Genomic DNA, 19,044 nt, shown 5'->3' on the forward strand with positions numbered 1-19,044 from the left:
CCTAAAACCAACTCAGTCCTCTGCTTTGTAGCTAACTCGATCTATAGTTTTGGCATGAACTACCAGCTTTCTGAAACACATTATACACAGATAAGGCACTCATTATAAATTAAAACATACTAAGCAAGTGCAATAGCTCCTTTAAAACACTGTGCTGGGAACAACAGTAGTGGTTATCACCCCTGCTTTCTGAAAAGTCTTAAGACTGATCAGTTCCCACCAATGGCTGACACAGCCCATATCTATAAAAAATTGCTTTCAGGTTTGATTTTAATCACGGTATATGCTAAAACAGAACACAACCTTCCTTTCTCTTAAATGTTATCATTTGGGGTCTCAATGCTTAAATTCTCCTTCCGCTTTAAATTATATTTAACTCCTTTCAAGATGACAGCTTCCTCCAATCACTCACAGTAAACAAGCAGCATAAACTATAAAGTGGATGAAGCTCATTTCCTTGAAAGTCTGACTCCTAATAAACAACAGGAAATTAACACTTCATCTTTTACTTCACTGAGACTTTTTTTTCCCTCTCTCCTTTAATGGGCTATTTTCATTAAACTTTTTGGAACTTTGTATTTAGAACTTCTTTCCTTCTGTCTTATTAAAAAATGCCAACAGATTCAAAAGCAAGCAAAACCAAAGCTCAGGACTGACAAATACTCTGACTATATAGGTCCCACATCCTTAGGAAATCAGACTAAAAATGAACTATTATTCCCGTTTTTCAGAGGCTCATTAGCTTGCAGTTGCAACAGGTTCTTGGGAAATTTAATTACTGTATTATAATACAGGATATATTCTCAAGTCAAGGAAGATACTGTTAACTGGTGGAAGTTCATATATAAAATTGTGAAAAACTATGCTAAAAGCTGTAAGAAAAATTAAAAACATGCCAAAACAGACAACCTTTATTAGTACAGAGGTCAGTAGCACAAGCTATAAGAACTTAAGGCAAAAATTATTATAAGGCACTGCAGTTTATGTAACTGCAGTCAAGAATGAATATACCAAAATAAAGTAAAAAATCCAACAAATCTTTTTTTAATTAGAGCATTACTTGAAAAAGTAGTTACTTTTTTATCACTGATAGGACTGTGCAAAGCACCAGGCATCTTGGTGGCATATGAAAGTGATGTTAAGGTTCAGTCACAGAAAATATAGCTTTCATAAAAGTTACAATATTGACAACATTATGTTAAGCATTTTTAACACACTACTCTGTTAATACTGCACACAAAGCTCTTACATTTTCCTCCTCAGTTTCTTGTACAAAGAAAGCTTCTCCATTGTCACCCAGTTTCATATGAAGATCAACAGCATCGCCATTAATTTCTATATCAATCTGCAGAAAGAGACAATTTAATGTAAATAATTCGTCATAGAGGAAAGCACTGACCTCAAGGCCCACTTAGCTCTGACAGTAAACTTTGTTCTGTTGTATAATCGCGTCTCATTGTCCTCACTCCGTTATAAGAGACATTTCAAAAAGCAACATTCTTTATTTTGTTAACCTGCAAAATATATCATGTTCCTAGCAGAGAACCCAACACCTACAAGAAAAATAGGAAAAAAATTAAAAAACATCTAAAGACTGAATCTTGTTCAATTAATCTGGAGAGCTAGAAGCATAAATAATATTCATTGATCTAGTCTTTATTTCCCTGAAGAATAATTGAGACTGTTCATATGTTTAAAGCTCAGCCTGAATTGGGGCCTGGTATAAATCTGAGTCCCGAGTACCAGGAGTTCAAGACAACAAACAGGAAGCCTCCTGGAGACAGGCTTTGCTTCAAAGTGATAGAGATTTGCCACAATTACTTCTGCAACTCAGTTAATGTTTCAGATTTTCCTTCTCATGAATTTATGGGGATATGACATAGGACCACAACCCTTCTGCAATCACAGTGCTTTTGTCAGATGAAGAATGGTTTTGTTCTTATAGAAAGATACTTTAACTTGTACAGGTGGGCGAGAGTACCCTTCCCCACATGTATGAAATAAAGGAAAAAGGAAAAAAAAAAAAGCCTTTCAAAAACCAAAATACAGTTATTTTACTTTCTCCTCTTTGTGAAACCTTGGGCATCCAGTTAAGTTTCATTTCAATTTTTTCCAAGCAAACCGTGTTCAGTATTCAGATAAAATTCCGATATTTTCCAGTAAATCTGCTTTTCTGTATATCTGCATTTAGCCTAGCTAATTAAAAATAATTTAATACATGTCAGACAGAAACACAATGGACTTGCCTTGCTGCAGAAAATGCCAATGGCATTTCAGATTATATATAGGTTAAACACTTCTGTCAAAAGGAGACCAAGTTAAATACTGTAATTGCTATGAGAGATCCAATATGTACATTACTCAAATTCTAGTTTCCTGTCAATACAAAACAAAAAATTAAACCCTAAGCCATACATCTAGCACTGTGATACAAACACTTATATTTATAGTTGGGTATCATGACATGAAACGGCCAGTCAAGAAAGGAAAGAGAACTAATTTTAAGATTAGCACATACTGCCAAGAAAAAAAACACACAACAAAAACCCCAAACACCACTACAGAGCTAAGAAAGACAGTATTAATGTATCGTAATCCACTCTGTTATTTGCCCATTTATGAGAATAAAACCATTAGCCACATTAGAAACCCAACCATAGGGTATGATAAATTACAGGAAGATTAAGCAAACATGCCTGGGGACTATACCCAAATGCTTAAGATAGCAGCTTTTCTTTTTCCCCACAAGAACTGAAAGGTTTTGATCTGAAAAACATATTTATTTCACTACTGAACACAGTTTATTCTTAAAATACTTTCTTGAATTTCCAACTCACTAACAGAAGGGTTTTTTTAGAAAAACTTACCTTAATGTTTCTTTTTTTCAACCTTTTCTTTATGTTGATTTAGATAGACAAATATCTGTACTTTTAGTACCTATACCTCACACTGGTTTCTGGAGACTTCAGTATGTATCTTAAGTATAGAGCTGAAGCACAGATACGCATATTTTGTGTTCCCATACATCTTGAGACTACCAATTGATCCTAGCCTCATGACATGCCAGTGAAAAATGCATACACAACACAGCAATAAACATGCAATTGACTACTAAAAGAACAGTCAAATGCAGAATGGCAACTCCAAGGATGAAGGGAGCAAGAAGCAGCACCCATCCACTCAAGCAAAAGCTGAGAAGTACATTGACAGCCTAGTACAGCAGGTACCAAGAGCAGATGTTTCTACTATTCAACAGCTTTTTAGAGGTACCCAGAAGCTGAAATCCTCTCAAATTTGGTTCAGCTTCTCAGAAGTGTAATTGAAGACATCCAGCAAGCTCAAGTTTCATGTCATTCCTGTTGTATGTATATCTCACTTGCTTAGACATTAGAAGTACAGCTACATCACCTCTCTCATACCTTGCCAAAAAACTGTAATGTATTCAGTTGCAGAATTGTTAAGGAAAATCAAATCTGTCATTGGTGTGCACATAAAGAAAAGTACTAGCAAGTGGAAGATCAAAACAAAAAAATGAAACAAGGAAACTGCTGCTAGCCTGTGTTACTATGATTAACTTGCAACTTTAATGCATGTAACTCCCAGTATGGACTATTAACAAAAAGGTCCCAATATAACTGTTCTTTTAGTTGCACTTTATTCTCCTTTTACCACCAAAATATAAAAATGGAGGCAGTTTCCTGCCGTGTCCTTTCACTTCTTAGAAAAGCAGCATATAATCTTAAGATTTTATGATCTGTTTAAATCAGTCCATCCTTTTGTAGCACATCCCCAGGCAATACTGCCATACACAGTATTCCCTACTGACAGTAATGCAAAGTCCCATCCCACACACACAGTAGGTCCATTTTTCAGCCCAATTTACAACCCTATCCAACTCACTCCCTAGGCATGAGTACTAAAGCCTATGGAAAGGGGACGGCAGGACAATCTCAGGTAGTGCCACAGTTTCAGACTGCCTGGACAGGGAATTACTATACCAGGTTCTCTGTCAAATATGCCCACATACGAATGAAGCTTCAGTCACAGTTTTTATTTGCTTACGGATATTAATAACTGCATTTTCTACTGCATATCAGCTTTGAAGCTAACAAGGAGTACTATTTATGCTAGGTCACCAACCCTTAAGATATGCTCTATTTGTCCTCCAGACATTCCAAAAATAGTTGCTTGTAACATCAAGCCTCAGTTAAATGGCAATAAGCATTTCCTTTCCAGCATACTTAAATAAGAAAATAAATAGCCATGTAAAGACTGTGAAGTTTGTATGTTTGTGTTGTTCTTTTTTTTTTTTTTTTTTTTTTTTGCAGAGCCCTTAGACTACCACAGGAAGTTCTGTTTTGCATTCCAAAACTGTCACTCCACAGAATATATATGCGAAACTGCTTTGTACTAAATTGGCCTGCTAACTGGGTATGTGGGGGTTGGGAAGGAAGGAAGAGGGGGGGAAAAAAGGAATGCATTGGTATTAAAAACTTTGTTTTGGCACACTTTCTGAACTTACCACTTTTTCTTTAGAGCGCAATACACCAAGCTTCCCAAATCGGACATGAAAAGGAGAACATTGGTATGTACCATCCTGTTGCCGGACCACAATGACATCAATGCATCCTGAAAGGGTTGCCTGATTAATGCCTTTGTACAGCTCCTTCACAGTAACCAGGACTTGTCCTGCAAGTTGTCCTACGTAGTTCATAGTCTGAGACTAAGGGAAAGGAAGAAAAAAAAAAATTATTTTTTAAAAAATAAAAAGGTTTTTAAAATTAGTTTTTTAAAAACATCTAAATAGAGATGTGCAGCATCATTTATTAATTACTCTGATTACTGTAACAAGCTTTACACAAATGCCTTCAAGTCAACAGAATTTTGAGCCAATTCTTGTATTACTAAGTCTCCAGAGTCATAAAAGCTATTCTTAATAGTTTACCAACTTGAATCTATGATTATTTAAACATTTTAAATTTTGAAGCATGTCATTTTTCATCCCCAAAGCCTAGATTCAAGTGATAATTACTCTGATAAGCTGAAAAGACAAATTCATTCTCTGAAAACTGCCTATTTAACACAACTGATCCTCTACTGAAAATGGAGATAAACTGTACACAAGGATGCAAAAAAAACCCTAAATAATCTCAAAAGTCATGAAAAGTTACGTATAGTACACTACATGTAATTCTTCCCTTTTGGCTCTGTATTTTTAAAAAGGCTGAGTCACCTTAAAGAAATTATCAAAAGGTCTAATGGGAGACAGGAGTTTGCACGTGTGTGGAGAAAACAAGTGTGGAAGAAATTCAGTTTTCCTCCCAGATAAGGAAAGCACACCACCAGTGAACTTACTTGCCGTTAAACAAGTACTAAACCTTCTTGCAATGTGAAAATAAATGAGCTTGTAAAAACCTGTCTTGAAGAGCACTGCCATCAACCTTCAAAAGTTAAAACTGAGAAGAGCAAGACTGCTACCTGTGGTAGATGATGCTAGATACTCAAAGTTACTGAGACTCTCCTATTAACTTCTGATTTAATAAAACTACAATACTTATCATGTATAGTTACAAAGTACACTTCCCTAAACAGCTTAATGAAGCTTGTAGGTACCTATATTTAAAACAACTGCAGAAGTAAAGTTTGCTCTGCAAAAACACAGTGAACCTAGTGACATGACCCTGTCCCAAACACACTTCTTGTCCATGAGAAGTGGATGACTTTACAAGTTAACAAACATTACTTCCACACAAATTACACCTGAAACATAAACCTAAATGCCAAATACTACATTTTCATATATGAAAGGCAAGTCTTAACGAAGTTTACACACTCATGCAATATATTATTTTAAGTGTAAAGAGTTATCTTACCCACTAACCACTTTGCATAGGTTTCATAGTTTCAGTCAATAGAAAACAGATCTTTTACAGGTTTTTGTGGTTGTTCATACTCCTGACATCCGAAAATTGAAAAAGAGCAATATGTAGTGTAGGCAAAGGAATCTGGGAGTGAGGAGTTCAGGACAGAATACAAGGAAAGGAAGATGCACACAGTAAGAAGAGTATACTATAATCAAACATATTAAAGAACACACAGAATCACTTATCAAACATTCTGTCTAATCTATTAAAAATACTTAAGTGAATGAAGGAATTTTGAATGATTGTATGTCTTTCAGATTACAAATACAACATGAACTACAACTGCCAATAAGAAAAGATGTCCAAAGATTTCTCAGAACATCTGAGCTTTGATAGAAAGAGGAAGGAAAACTGTAAAGGTGTTCTAATGGAAACTTAAGTGCAACCCTTCCTCATTCTGCTATCTCCTGCCTTCCACCCAAAAGACTGCTACAAGCTTGTTTCAAATATATCCAAGCAATTGCATGCCTCTGAAGTTAATGGTATTATTTGAGACAACAGAACACCGCTGCAAACAAGCAGAACACACAACACCAAGCACATAACAGGGCTTAAAGTATAAAAAAAATCTGGTTTGGGATAGTATTTATAAAACAAAAAAACTACAGTGAATTTCTTTTTTCTATTTGCTAATCTGTTTTTATTAGCCTCTGAACAAGGTCTAGGATTTTTCTTAATGACTCTAAACAAGACCATATTGCACTACAAGAGTTCTTCCTCCTGATACTGCTTTAATTACCTAGGTAATTAATCAACTATTTCTGTTCTGAGCCCTCAAAGTTTTCCTTACAGTAATGCAGGGTATATTGCATTAATTCAAAAGGAAGCTACTTTTATAGCATCTAACAGTACCAATATAATTGTAAACATGTAGGAAATCTAAAACTATTTTCACAGACTTAGAGCAGCTACAGAAGTATTTTTCTCCATTTTAGGCTTCTCAAGCCTAACATATGCTACCTAATCATATTTAGACTTTTGAAAAAAAAAATTCCTTCCTCTCCACAAGACTTAAAAAGGAAGAAAGGGCTTTTCCAATACAGTTTTTAAGTTCTTTTGAAATTATCCACAGAATTACTATGCTAGGTAACATCCTAGAGAATTTTCTCCTGTAGCTTTTGTACAACATAGTTGATGAAGACAGAAAGAACAGACCATCACTGAGTGACTAATGGGATTAGCAGAACGGACTCACTATCAATATCAGTGATTAATAAAATTAAGTTTCATCTCTAAGTCATTTAATGTACAACTACAAAACTGACTGCTTGGTAACGAAATAATAGCTCACCCTTGCTAAAAAGGGGAGGTGTCACTTCAACCTTTCCTCATCTGACCCTCTTAATGAGCTGATTTTAGCTCACTGACACAGCTGGCAAAAGTCTACCCATTTTGTCGTTGTTTGTTTCAGTGGATTAGTAGATTAGATTAACTCATGAAGAAGAACATGACAAACACCAGAGAGTCATGAGGCACACGGCAGTACCAGAGAGTTAGAAAAAAACGCTGGGGTAGGAAACTGAACATCTTCCTTTTGACAAGTGAGATACTTGCTGCATCTTATGGAAATGTAACCCAAGACAGAAAGGTAGCAATGTCTCTGCTTTACTGTTTATACAATTAGTCTTCTCCTACAAGGGCAGTCATCTTTATTCTCAATCTTAGGAAAAATTCTGTAACACATAGTCATTATCATTCATGGCTGCACCTTGGCTGCTTCCAAGAGGACTCTATGGTATTGGCTTACAAAGCAAAGTTGATTTCATGACACCGTGGAGACTGAATTTGTTAAATGTTTGGGCACAATCAGGCACAGAAGTCCTTAACAGACTCTCCATTCCACATATTTCATTTCAGCGAACAGGACTTGAGAAGTGGACATCAGCAAGGAATTCTCTATCATTTAAGAGGCAACTGTTCAAAAGATCAGAATTTCACACCAACTGCTAAAATTTAGTTCAGTTAATAATCTAGTTTTCCTCACATACATGCTGACCTTGTCTAAAATACAGAAAATCACCCGAAACAACCCACAAGACTGAAGCATGAACCTATTCTACATATATTCTTGCTTTCCTGTAGCAAAAGTTCTCTCTTTTATAGATCTCAGTTACATTTCTGTAGCTCACAGCACAGTCACTTTTATGATCATATATAAACAGAATAACCTCTTATGCACGAAAGTTACGAACTTTTCAACCCACTGAGTATTAAAAATAATGTTTATACAGAAAGAAACTTTTCATAATCCAAGTCTTAAAGCAAACATTGTTTTGTACATTGTAAGTAAACAAAACTGCAGATCAGAAACTAATGTATGTTATTGCTTATCAAGTTGTAGTTCAGCTTTTAACATAACGGTTCAATTTGTAAGATAAACAACTTATTTAAGAAGGCTTGAACTGTAGCAAGAAAATGATCAAATAGAAATAAAGTGTCACTACATACCTGAGAAACATGAGATATTTAATTTATTTCAAATGTCAGTAGAATCTCAGCTAGGAGACTTAAAAATGTTGGGGTGGTTTGGTTGGGGGTTTTTTGGGTTTGCTTTTTTTTGGTGTGTGTGTGCGCTTTAAGTTTTATTGTATATTGTTGGAAACCTTGCGGTCAGCAGTACTGAACCTGACCATAGAGAGGAACAGCATAAAATGTTGTTAATTCTTGCAAACGCAATAGAAATAGCCTGATCACAGAAAAACCAGTAAGACAAAGTATTTCCTCGACAACACTATTTCATGCTTAGTAAACATTTGTTAAATGTCATTGCCCTGAAAGCAGAGAAAAGTGGAGAGCAGCATGCCTTCATAACCTGCCATAAGAACCTAAAAAGCATGCCAATTTCCAGTCCTGCAATTCAAGACAGAATTCTGATGGACAAGACAAGCTAAGAAACAGCAATGCAGCAATGTTTCACAATACTGTTTGGCTTTTTTAATTTATTTTGATATCCAGAGTGTATATATATATATTACTTGATGCAGTCAAATTCCAGAACTCTGCATAAAAGCTAAAGTTAACGTAGCTCACTACTACTTATCCTTCTAGGATAGCAAATCAAAAGGCTATCAATACCTAAGGTCTCACAGCAGAAAAAGACTTTCTGTGTTCTGAGGCTCCAGAAAGACTGATTTTTGAAAGTTTATGCAATATTACCTACTTTGCAAAAATTCTTATAACTGAATATATTAACACTACTAAGCTAAGTGCAACTGTCTGGAATGCAGGAAAGGGTGTCTCTGTCCTATATCAAAAAAAAAAGATTTTGTTTCTGGCAAGAAGCCATTACACTGCAGAAGGCAGAAACAGAGAGAGAGAACATAAAAGTAAATACAAAATAATAAAATATCTACTTTGGAAATTCAAGAACTAAAAATAAAATTCTGTGCCTCATCTATAAAATACATCAGTTAAACTAGAATTAACCTTGCATATGTTGGTTGACTTCCTGACGTTGCAGCAATAAGCAATAGAATGGCTTTCAGATAGAATGATTAAACACTATGACAGCTCAGATAAGTCTCTAACATGCTCTACATGATAGACCACCAAATTGTCAAAACTCACCATCAGGAAACACTTACATTAGCAGAATTTAAGCAGGAGGTTCTGTGGATAGGAATTATAACATCTTTGTTGATGGTACATACATATTTTGGCTGCTACAAACCCAATGTGTATTCTTGAACAATTTTTTAATGTTACTCAGCAACACCCATATAAAAGTGCAAGATATACTCAAAAGTTGGACCACAATTTTGTGTTTTCTGTGCTTCTGGAGTACTGCTTCAGTAAAGGTAAACCATTTTTTGTGTTCTTAAAGCCATATATATAGGTGCACTTATATGAACAAGAACACTAAAAATGCCCAGTTCAACAACATAAAAAGAGGAGTACAAGTTACTCAAAGGCAAGCTATCCGATTGCTCTAGAGAGACACAGCTATAGAGGGCATGTTTTTTAACTATCACTGCAAAAAATAGGTACTTAAATGTAGATCTTAGCCTGCAAGAGAGTAGATATTTATATAACCCATTTATTTTGAGATACATTTAGAGGATTAAAAGATAGTCTAATGCCACATGATGTAAACAGTAAAGAAGTTGCACTTGTTTCAAGGGACTGGGTAAAACAAAAATCATGCATAGCAATGGTTTCCCCTCAATTTATCTCATCTTGCCTGTATGTGCATGTATATATATTTACGAGGCAGAAGCTCTCCTTAACCAGACAGAATCTTTAGCAAGTGTTTCACTAATTTCTACTTTGTACCCTGAGGAGATTGGCAGGGGGGGCAGGAGCAGAGGGAATGACCATGTGAAAAATCACCACTGTAGCATCAGGTCTACTCAGCAAAAACAAGCAAACAAAACCATCCTTGCTCTTAAGCAAAGATCTTAACTGGGGTTTAGGATTGCTCCTAGTACAGCACAGAGCACTTATGGAACAAAAGTGAGAAACAAAGCAAGTCTGTTGAACACCTAATTAAAGTCTTCCACATACATACAAATTGACTGCCTGTGTTTAATAGTATTTTAACTATGCTATAGGAAATTATATACCCATAGTAGCAATAAATCTGTCAAACTCACCAAGATCCCAGAAGGAACCCTCTCCTGGGCAGCAACAGGACTTCCACTGAAGTCATCTTCAAAACCATCCATTTCTGAGAAATGCATCTCAGAAAACAGGAAACTAACTTTCCACAGTACAAGTAAACCCAAAGTTTACAGCCATAACAGAATGTTGTATCAACATTTCTTCTCTTTCCATGGAAGCAGAAGAATTACGTAAATATTCTGGTCACTTAGACAAAAACACTTAGTATACTTTCCCACGCAATATTATGATTAAAAAGGAAAGGCTTCTTTAAGAAAGCTCACATAGAAACTCTCACCAATAGGCTTTACTGGAAGTGTCACAGCCCCCTTGCGCTCTTTGAGATAAGTAATAACATGGACAGACTTTGCCATATGTTTGCACTGATAGGTAATGATCTTGTTTTACATCAGCTCACGTGACTTTAGCTGCAGCTCCCACGAAAAGAAACAGGGATTTAGTTAATGATTCTTAAGCAATGTCTACATTGGCTCACTCAGGAGACTTTTTGCCCACTGTTGTAACTCTACCATCTGTAGCAGCATTCAAAGTCCTCGTTCAGCCTGCTGCACACCTAATTCAAGAATGCCTGCTGCCACTCCATGTGCCCACTCCCTCCACTGACGGCTTTACTGGGCTAGCTAGCCACGTTTTATAGGACAAATTTGATGACCTTTCAGGGTCCTGTGTTTGGGAGCTGTTTTCCCCAGTTTTGAAATGACATTAGAATAGTAAAGAGACAACTGACCTGGTGTCATTTATACTACGCCATACAAAAACAGTGCACGCCAAAATAAGCATTTTTTTTCCTGTGTAAGTTTTCCTGCTTTCTTTAAACTGAATTGTTAAAGCAGTGTAATTTGGGTACGTGGACAACACACAGAAAATTAATGTACACCTAGCTCCATGACTGAGAATAAGAATTTTTGATCTGAGGAATTTTGCAATGTCATTACATCTTTAAATAGTATCATGAATTGGTGAAATAACCGAGGAATTGTAGTAGTACAGGGAAAAATTCTACCCCTGAATGGGAAAGACATTCTCTGAGGACCATTAATATTCCCCTCAATGTAGACAGATTCTCGTTACCTTAAACCCATGCATTTCCTCCCCACTCCCATGGTGTTACTTTGCATCTCCTCAGAAGGCTGTGAAGGACTACTTTTTGAATTACCAGCTAAAAGATAATCTAGGATACTGCTACCATCTTCACGCTATCCTCCTCTTAAGTTTTGCAAATTTATGCATTAAGCTCTGATGCAAGGACACTGAATTACATTACCAGACACAGCCCAACGGCTTGCAGGTTTCCAAAATAATTTATGAACTGCACCCAAGGCCAAAACTAAATCAGTCTTGATAACAAACTCCTGACTGTCGGGACTGCTACATCTGCAGTAAGGTTGCTGCCATCTCTGGGCTGTCTTCTATGCACTAAGTTTGTATTTAATATGGCTCTTCACAGGAAAAATGACTGGTTTTGTTAGCAGACATGAGTATTTTCACAAGATATTAAGAATTACTAGTCACACTCAATTTTCCTCTACTTGTTCATCATTCCTTTATCATGTGTGTTCAATTAAAATATGGTAAAAAGCAGATATGAGCAGAATGGAAGCCAGATTTGTTAAGACAGTACTTCTTTTCAAACACTTTTGACTTAGTTTATGCGATTTTTGTTGTTGCGGTGTACTGTTTTCTCTTATATGTATTCTATTTCAGTATATTTCAGATTGACATTATTTTCTTCAAAGCTTCTAAAAGTGTTTTAGAAGACAGCCTTTCTAGAATACAGAAGAAATTGTGGTGACTGCAGTTAAGGTTAGATTTACACAGGTAATAAGCTTTGCACATTTAGTAAGCCTCCTTGTCTTTTGTTTGTCAATATTAATAAGGTAAATAAAATTCCCTCTGAGTAAGTCCAAGTACTATGTTATTTAGTTACAATTTACCCAGGAAAATGAGCTTTACTTTTGAAAGGCAAGTACTTCACATTTGGAAGTATTAGAAGCAATGTTTTTCATACAACCTTAATACAGCTCTTCGGGTGGATAGATTTTACTGTGGTCTAGCCTCAGAAAGCACATACAAGTTCTTTCACTAGCCTCATGTAAGTTAATATTGCTAACAAAGACCAGTCATCACCTTACGTTCCTTTTTTTTTTTTTTGGCTGCTCTTTGGGGGGTCTACACATCTTATCTCATTGCTCGTCAGTCAAAATCCCCGATCGGAAGTATGATTCCATTTTTAAACAGTACTTTCCTACAGAAATCTTCATAATATATTTCATTGCATTCATCTAATTTTACAGCATCCCAGAGACGCAGTAGTATTTTTTTCACCTATGTAATGGAAAACTCAGGCCAGGAGACTAGGAATTAAAAATACAGGGGATTTAGCACAGCTAAAACTTGACTTTGCAGAGTTTCCATTTTTCACCTCTTTGCATATTCAAAACATTGCTTCCACAGGCTACATTTGTAGCTGTTAATCAGATTTACATATCCCAGATGGTCATAACAACCAAAAAAAAAAGTCTAATTGCCTGTTAATATTACATTTAAATGATCTGACCCTGCTGTACAGGAGCTGCCAGACCAGCATGGCCAACACACAGCTACAGGACATTTCCCCAGCTTTCATCGGCACATGTCATTTTAAGTTCTGGAAGGAAGGAAGCTGAACTATAGACATGAGCTTCTACCAGTACACAATTGCAATACATTCAGATCAGAATAAATCAGTTAAGATGAATAAATGAGATAAATCCTCCTATAATCAACATATCCTAATGGATATGGCAAACGTAGGACAACCTTTGTTCATGTCTCATGTCTCTCCTTCACCTCATCATGCCCCAAATCATTTACTTACTATCAGCTAAGACTTAAGCACCACAGTTCTCAGCCTCACACCCCGTCCTGGCATTGGAAAAGGTCCTTTCTCCCCAGGCCTCAACTTCTATTCCTAAATTCCACCGCACTTCATTTTCATGCACCTTTTACACTTGGTCTATCAGGTGCAAACAAAGTAGAAGAGCTCCCAATTCTCCTATAAAGTTTACGAAAATCAGACTGGGGTTGAAAACATTTAGTCCTGTGCCCAAGTTCTTGATCCTAGCCCTGGCCTGAAGCATCTGCTCACTGAAACTGGAAATAAAGCTCTGTTCATTCCAGCTTGTGATAAAATACATTCAATACAGCATCCCCACTACTTTTAACTACAAAAGTCTATCCATTCTCAATATGGACTTTTAAAACTAATTCAAAGGCTAGTAACTTTACCAAAATAAAACAAGTTTAGATGTGAACAACAGAAGACATACTGAATGAAGACCATGTGCCTCATATCCCTTCTTGTAAGAGAAAACAGCTAGATTTTTTCCTCCAGTAGAGTGGAAACATACCATCAAGTTTTACTCCTTTTCAAAAACCATATACTTGCTAAAATTTTCCATATAAAGGCTGAAGGTGGCTAATATATAACTTGGAATGAAATATTCCGTTTTAGCAAAGTTATGTGCAACTACATAAATCAAGTTCTGCACAAAAAAAGCTGAAAAAGACTAAAAGGCAGTGTTACCTGCTTTTACCTGCAATTCCCATATGTCCAAAACATAAGAATAATGAAAAAACCCTATCACAAGTAATGCTAGCATGGTACAAGAATCCAAGCAGTTAACAGATGTTAAGAGAAACACCAGTAATATAAAAGCAATGCATTGTCCACTAAACTGGTGGTTAAAAAAAGAGTAAAATCAAATGTCTACTTTTCCATCTATGATGCAAATGGTAAATCCAATGCCTTCAAGATCTCCTGTCAGGTGGAGTCAAGAGACATTCAAATTAAACTATTTTTCAGTGCAGTTTAAGTATTTTTTATCTCCAAGGGGAGAGGGGAAAAAAAGATAGCAAGAAAGGAAATCCACAGTTTATTTGGACTTGGCCCTTTTGTAATGTGTCAGTTACATCTGCACAATCTACTATGAATCATCTGATTCTGGCACTATGGCATCTTTCCTTGTATTAATTTGAGCATTTTCTGCCCCCCCCCCCCCCCCCCTTATTATTTTTAGGGTTACCTTTTTTCCTCACTTCAGTGAAACAAAGAATACTCCAAGAGTCCATAAAGTGAGTTTCACTGTTAAAATGATTAGTTCAATCAAAAACTTAGGTTACATGCACACAAAAAGTTCTTATGTATATGAGAAGACGCTAGCTTCTTTCAAAGGACTGAAAAGAAGTAACTGGCTAATCCCAGAGTGCACCCCTTTGGGATTTGTACAGGCATATCCCACACAAGTGCCTGCCACACTTGAAATACATCTATTTTTGAGCAGCACAAACTCTTCTACAGCCACATCATCCTTGGTTGAACTTCTAGACACATACCACAGAAACCAGTTTCTGAATAGACATTCCACCCATCTCATTTTTACATGAGGTAAGAAAGCAGATGAAGCTTTTCCTGCATGTTTCTAGAAAGCACTAAGCATTTCCCTAATGAACAACTCCTCACCTTTCTATTTTCTCCATTTGAAAAGGTTTCTTTCCAGACACTGATCTGCCTCAGGTGCATTTACATTTTCTTGCAACCTTCCAGCAATAGAACACAGTCATGTATTTAGGCATGCAATGCATCCTAATCAGTTAGTGGTGAATAATTTGGTTACCTTTAGAATGGATATATGAATACAAGGTCTGAAACTAGTATTTATCTTCAGGCTAACAAGAAATATACTTATTGTGAGAAACAGAGAATACCAAAAAAATTCTGAATACAGTTTATATAAACAAGAAACCTTTTTTTACTCGATAAGACTCTCCACATTGTTGAATTGATGAACACGAACCAGAATGGAACAACATCCATAAATTTAACTTGAACATAAAACTTGGCTAATTTATTAGAAAACCAGGTAGAAATGCTCCTCTTACAGAATTTCCACACAAGGGTATTTATAGCATGAGATATTGGGAAGGAGAAATTTATAGCTGAGAAAGCAGCATATGCTTACTTATTCACCAAACACTACCTCTTGCACTACTGAGTTTTAATGAATGCAGAGATCACATCTGTCTGAAAGATACCTGTTCAGCCCTAGCACACAACAGCATGTCTGCATCATCTATATGGGATATGACAAACCTGTAAAGCAGCCTCACAGTTTTTCTTGTTTGTGTTAACATGCACACTTTTTATTTGGGGAATGAATGGCTTTAAGTAACTAGTAAGTAATTACATTTTTTAAAAATCATCGTATTTCAGTTCACATCACAAATTAAATTCTACTGTTAGCCAAGTGAGAGACAATTACTTCCACTTCTAATAGAATCTCAGCTACAATTCATTATTGGGAGCACTCTGAAATAACTTTGCAAAGAATTCTTTACATGTTGCCTTTAAAAGTCCTTTACTAACCATCAATCCAGAAGTACTTTTCCTGAGGAGACAGTTATGCAATCTAAAAAAAAGACAAGTTAAACTAAAGACACAGCCTAAGACTGGCTTAGCATGTTTAGCATGTGCTGGCTTCAGCCTCATAGACCAACAAAAAAATGTCACCTAGTACGCTGGAGACAGAAATGGGCCAGTTCCTCAGTTCAAAATCTTATCCATTCACTCAGTACGGATAGCAGCAATGAGGAAGCATCCCTTAGTTCTGGCAAAAAGAGTGACTCAGGACAACTTCTAGTGGTTATGCCAAATGACATTACTGCAAAGCTAAAAGAAACCGGTAACAATAAAATACTTAACTAGGAAGGGGAAGCTAGCATCCTTTACTTGGAAATGGCCTTGAAATATAAACACAAGTTTCTATCAAAATTTTAAAAAAATCTCCCAAAACTATGCTTAAGCTCTGTCCTCCAACACAAAGACAATCTGGCTTGACTTGGCATGACAGTTTCATATTAAAACAGCCTTCCTGTTCAAAGTTCAATGTAAGCACTAATGCTACTACACACTAGAGCATTTGTAACAACCATGATGAGATAGCAGCTAAGCGAATAAACACTCTTTTAAAGTGAAACATTCATTGCAAAAGCAGCAACATTTTTTATATGTTTGAAGTGGAAAATTTTATTTACAATTTTTAAAAAAATCTCTGCTTAACTATATTAACAGTGAGGTATTTACAGAGACGACATCTTTGTGTAACTGTAGAACCTTAAAATGCAGCTTCAATGAGATCAAAGGTTCCTAAAGTACTCCTGATCAGCACTGCCAGACACAAAATCATTGGGATACAGTATGCTATGTTATGTTCTCAGAATTTGCCCAGTATGGCATGAAGATATCTAATGCATACACTTTAGATTTGAATTAGATCACAAACATATAACCCATTGTTTTGTACAAGCCTGAAAGCTTTTTCACTGTGGACATATGTAGTATGCAGCACTGAATCTCACACCAGAAGGTGTCCTTTCATCCCTTTTCAATTACGTACAGCTTATTTGCAATTCATGATATAAACAAGGATTAAAAGGTACTTTATAAGCCAAAGCTATTTTAAAAAAAAACAAAACAAAACAAAACAAAGAAACCCACCAAACATTCTAATTCAGCACAGACATGCTATGACCCCACACAGACCGTGAAGAACTGTCTGTTCTCCTGTATGCTGTGATCTTGCACTTAAGATGCAAGACTGGAAAAGAAGAAATTTGTGATCTGGAGTATTAACCGTGTGAGCACCTTCCAGGAAGAGAGAAACAAATGCAACTAATGTATCCTCTAACTTTGACAGAGCTTCCTAGTGTGGCTTTGGGCAAAATCCTTTCAGCTTCATCTGATCTAGACTGCAAGTTGTCTGGGGCTGAGACCAAGTCAGAAAGCATGCAAGGCAAAAAAGGGCTATTCTGGGCCTCAAGATACATAAGTAGGTGTCAAGTGTAGTAACTGCAGTTTATATTTCCCCATAACTGAACATGACATTAAACGAGTGGAAAGAAATGCTATAGGTAGGGAGAAGGACAAAAAGTCCACTGCACTGTGAAACTAGAACATTTTACATGTCTGTCTTCCAAGTAAATAATAGCGAAGAACTAAACTAAATTTTGTAACAAATTAAAATGTTAAGTTCTAAAAATAAGACAAGTTCAAACACCACCTCTTTCACATGCCATTAAAAAAATGAAACATTTTCATATGCTCAACTGAAAAGTTGCACAACACTAAAAATTAATACCGTACCTGCTTACAAGGACCTTTCAGCACTATCTAGTTATTCCTACTGTAATTAAGAACAATACCAAATAATACAGCATTTCATTCGAAGTTCCTGACATCCTAAGTTCATTTAGATACTTTTTGACTTTAACTTGTTGGTTGAATATTCTACTATATAACAGTAATATGTTTTTACAGAGCACCTCACGTATCATACCCTCATACCCTTATTTCACTCTGGTAAAGGGATGTTTGTTGATTTTTGTAAGAGATGGTGAAATTGTTCACATTCCTGTGTGAGCTGGGATGCAAAACAACTAGCAGGGACTAGGAGAGAAAGCACAACTAATGGCCTTGACTGGAGCTAGTTTGCCGGTGTACATACAATGGTTAGGTATCAGCTACTGAGCGACTGACATGCCCACACTTTCATAAACACACAAAGCAAAGGCATTTGGTGACTTATGATTTTTCATCCTGACTAATGAATATATGTCCATTCTTAAAATGCATGTAACTGCACTTTTTCCCCTCTTTCAATGTATTTTGCAAATATTAAGAGCTCAGTATTCAAAACTGTCCTGAGAAATGTTATTAGAAAGCATAAAAAACCAAAATCAACCAAACAAAAAAGCAAACAACTGAGTTCTGTAGGATTGTCTGTCATTGTTATCCTAAATAACACCGTATACCATTATGGGATACAGCTAACAAACAAATTATCGTAACAATGGAATTGGGGGGGGGGGGAAAGTAATCAGATGATGCACGCACACAGAGCCAGCCAAGCAGCCAAAACACAGGTATATTTATGACATCATTTTGTAATGTAAACGCATGATGTAAACGCACACGTTTAAGCGGCGTATTGTCTCGCTCCGTTAAAAACCATTGATGTCTGCTACATGTACTCAGTAACCAGCAGACGAGAAGAAAAATGCAGCTCACACCAATGAATTCAGGAGTGCGCTTGGCCAAGGCGGGGACGCGCACCCCCACGAAGGGCACGGCAGCCGGTGCTCCCGCTGGCCAGCGCTCCGCACCGCCGCGCCGCCGGGGGCAAACAGAAACCGCGGAGGAGGCGCGCCCGCAGCCAGGCGCCTCGGCAGCCCGCGGTTAGGCAGCGCGGCGCGGCAGGGGCTGGGCAGCGGGGCTCGTACCGCGCCCCGGCACGCTGCGAGCGGTACCGCCGCGCAGGGCCAGCCGCGCCGACGTTTCCAAACGGTGCGCGGCCCTCGCGTCACCGCCACCGCCAGGCGGGAGGGCAGCGCCCGGGGCCACCCAGCGCCGGCCGGCAAGGCTGGCGGACTCGCAGCTCCCGCCCCCGATCTAACCGGCGCACCG

At 37.1% G+C, this 19,044-nt stretch overlaps 1 protein-coding gene across 6 annotated transcripts in view; it reads right to left on the minus strand.

The window, feature by feature from the left end:
• Positions 1-19,044, minus strand: part of LPIN2 (lipin 2) — a 47,156-nt gene that overhangs the window by 27,648 nt on the left and 464 nt on the right. For 2 of the 6 annotated variants that reach the window (XM_005236506.4, XM_013298418.3), the window contains exons 1-3: positions 10,517-10,815; positions 4,523-4,723; positions 1,250-1,345 (exon numbers count right to left, since the gene is read on the minus strand). In XM_005236506.4, the coding sequence (XP_005236563.1) occupies positions 1,250-1,345; positions 4,523-4,723; positions 10,517-10,603 (384 nt within the window). In that variant the 5' untranslated portion in view covers positions 10,604-10,815. Of the gene's footprint in view, positions 1-1,249; positions 1,346-4,522; positions 4,724-5,873; positions 6,006-7,632; positions 7,839-10,516; positions 10,816-19,044 lie in introns of those variants that run through there. The other 4 variants (XM_055799421.1, XM_013298416.3, XM_055799422.1 and 1 more) reach the window with 4 other exon arrangements.

Source organism: Falco peregrinus, chromosome 3 (assembly GCF_023634155.1).
Source record: "Falco peregrinus isolate bFalPer1 chromosome 3, bFalPer1.pri, whole genome shotgun sequence".
NCBI classification, from domain to species: domain Eukaryota; kingdom Metazoa; phylum Chordata; class Aves; order Falconiformes; family Falconidae; genus Falco; species Falco peregrinus.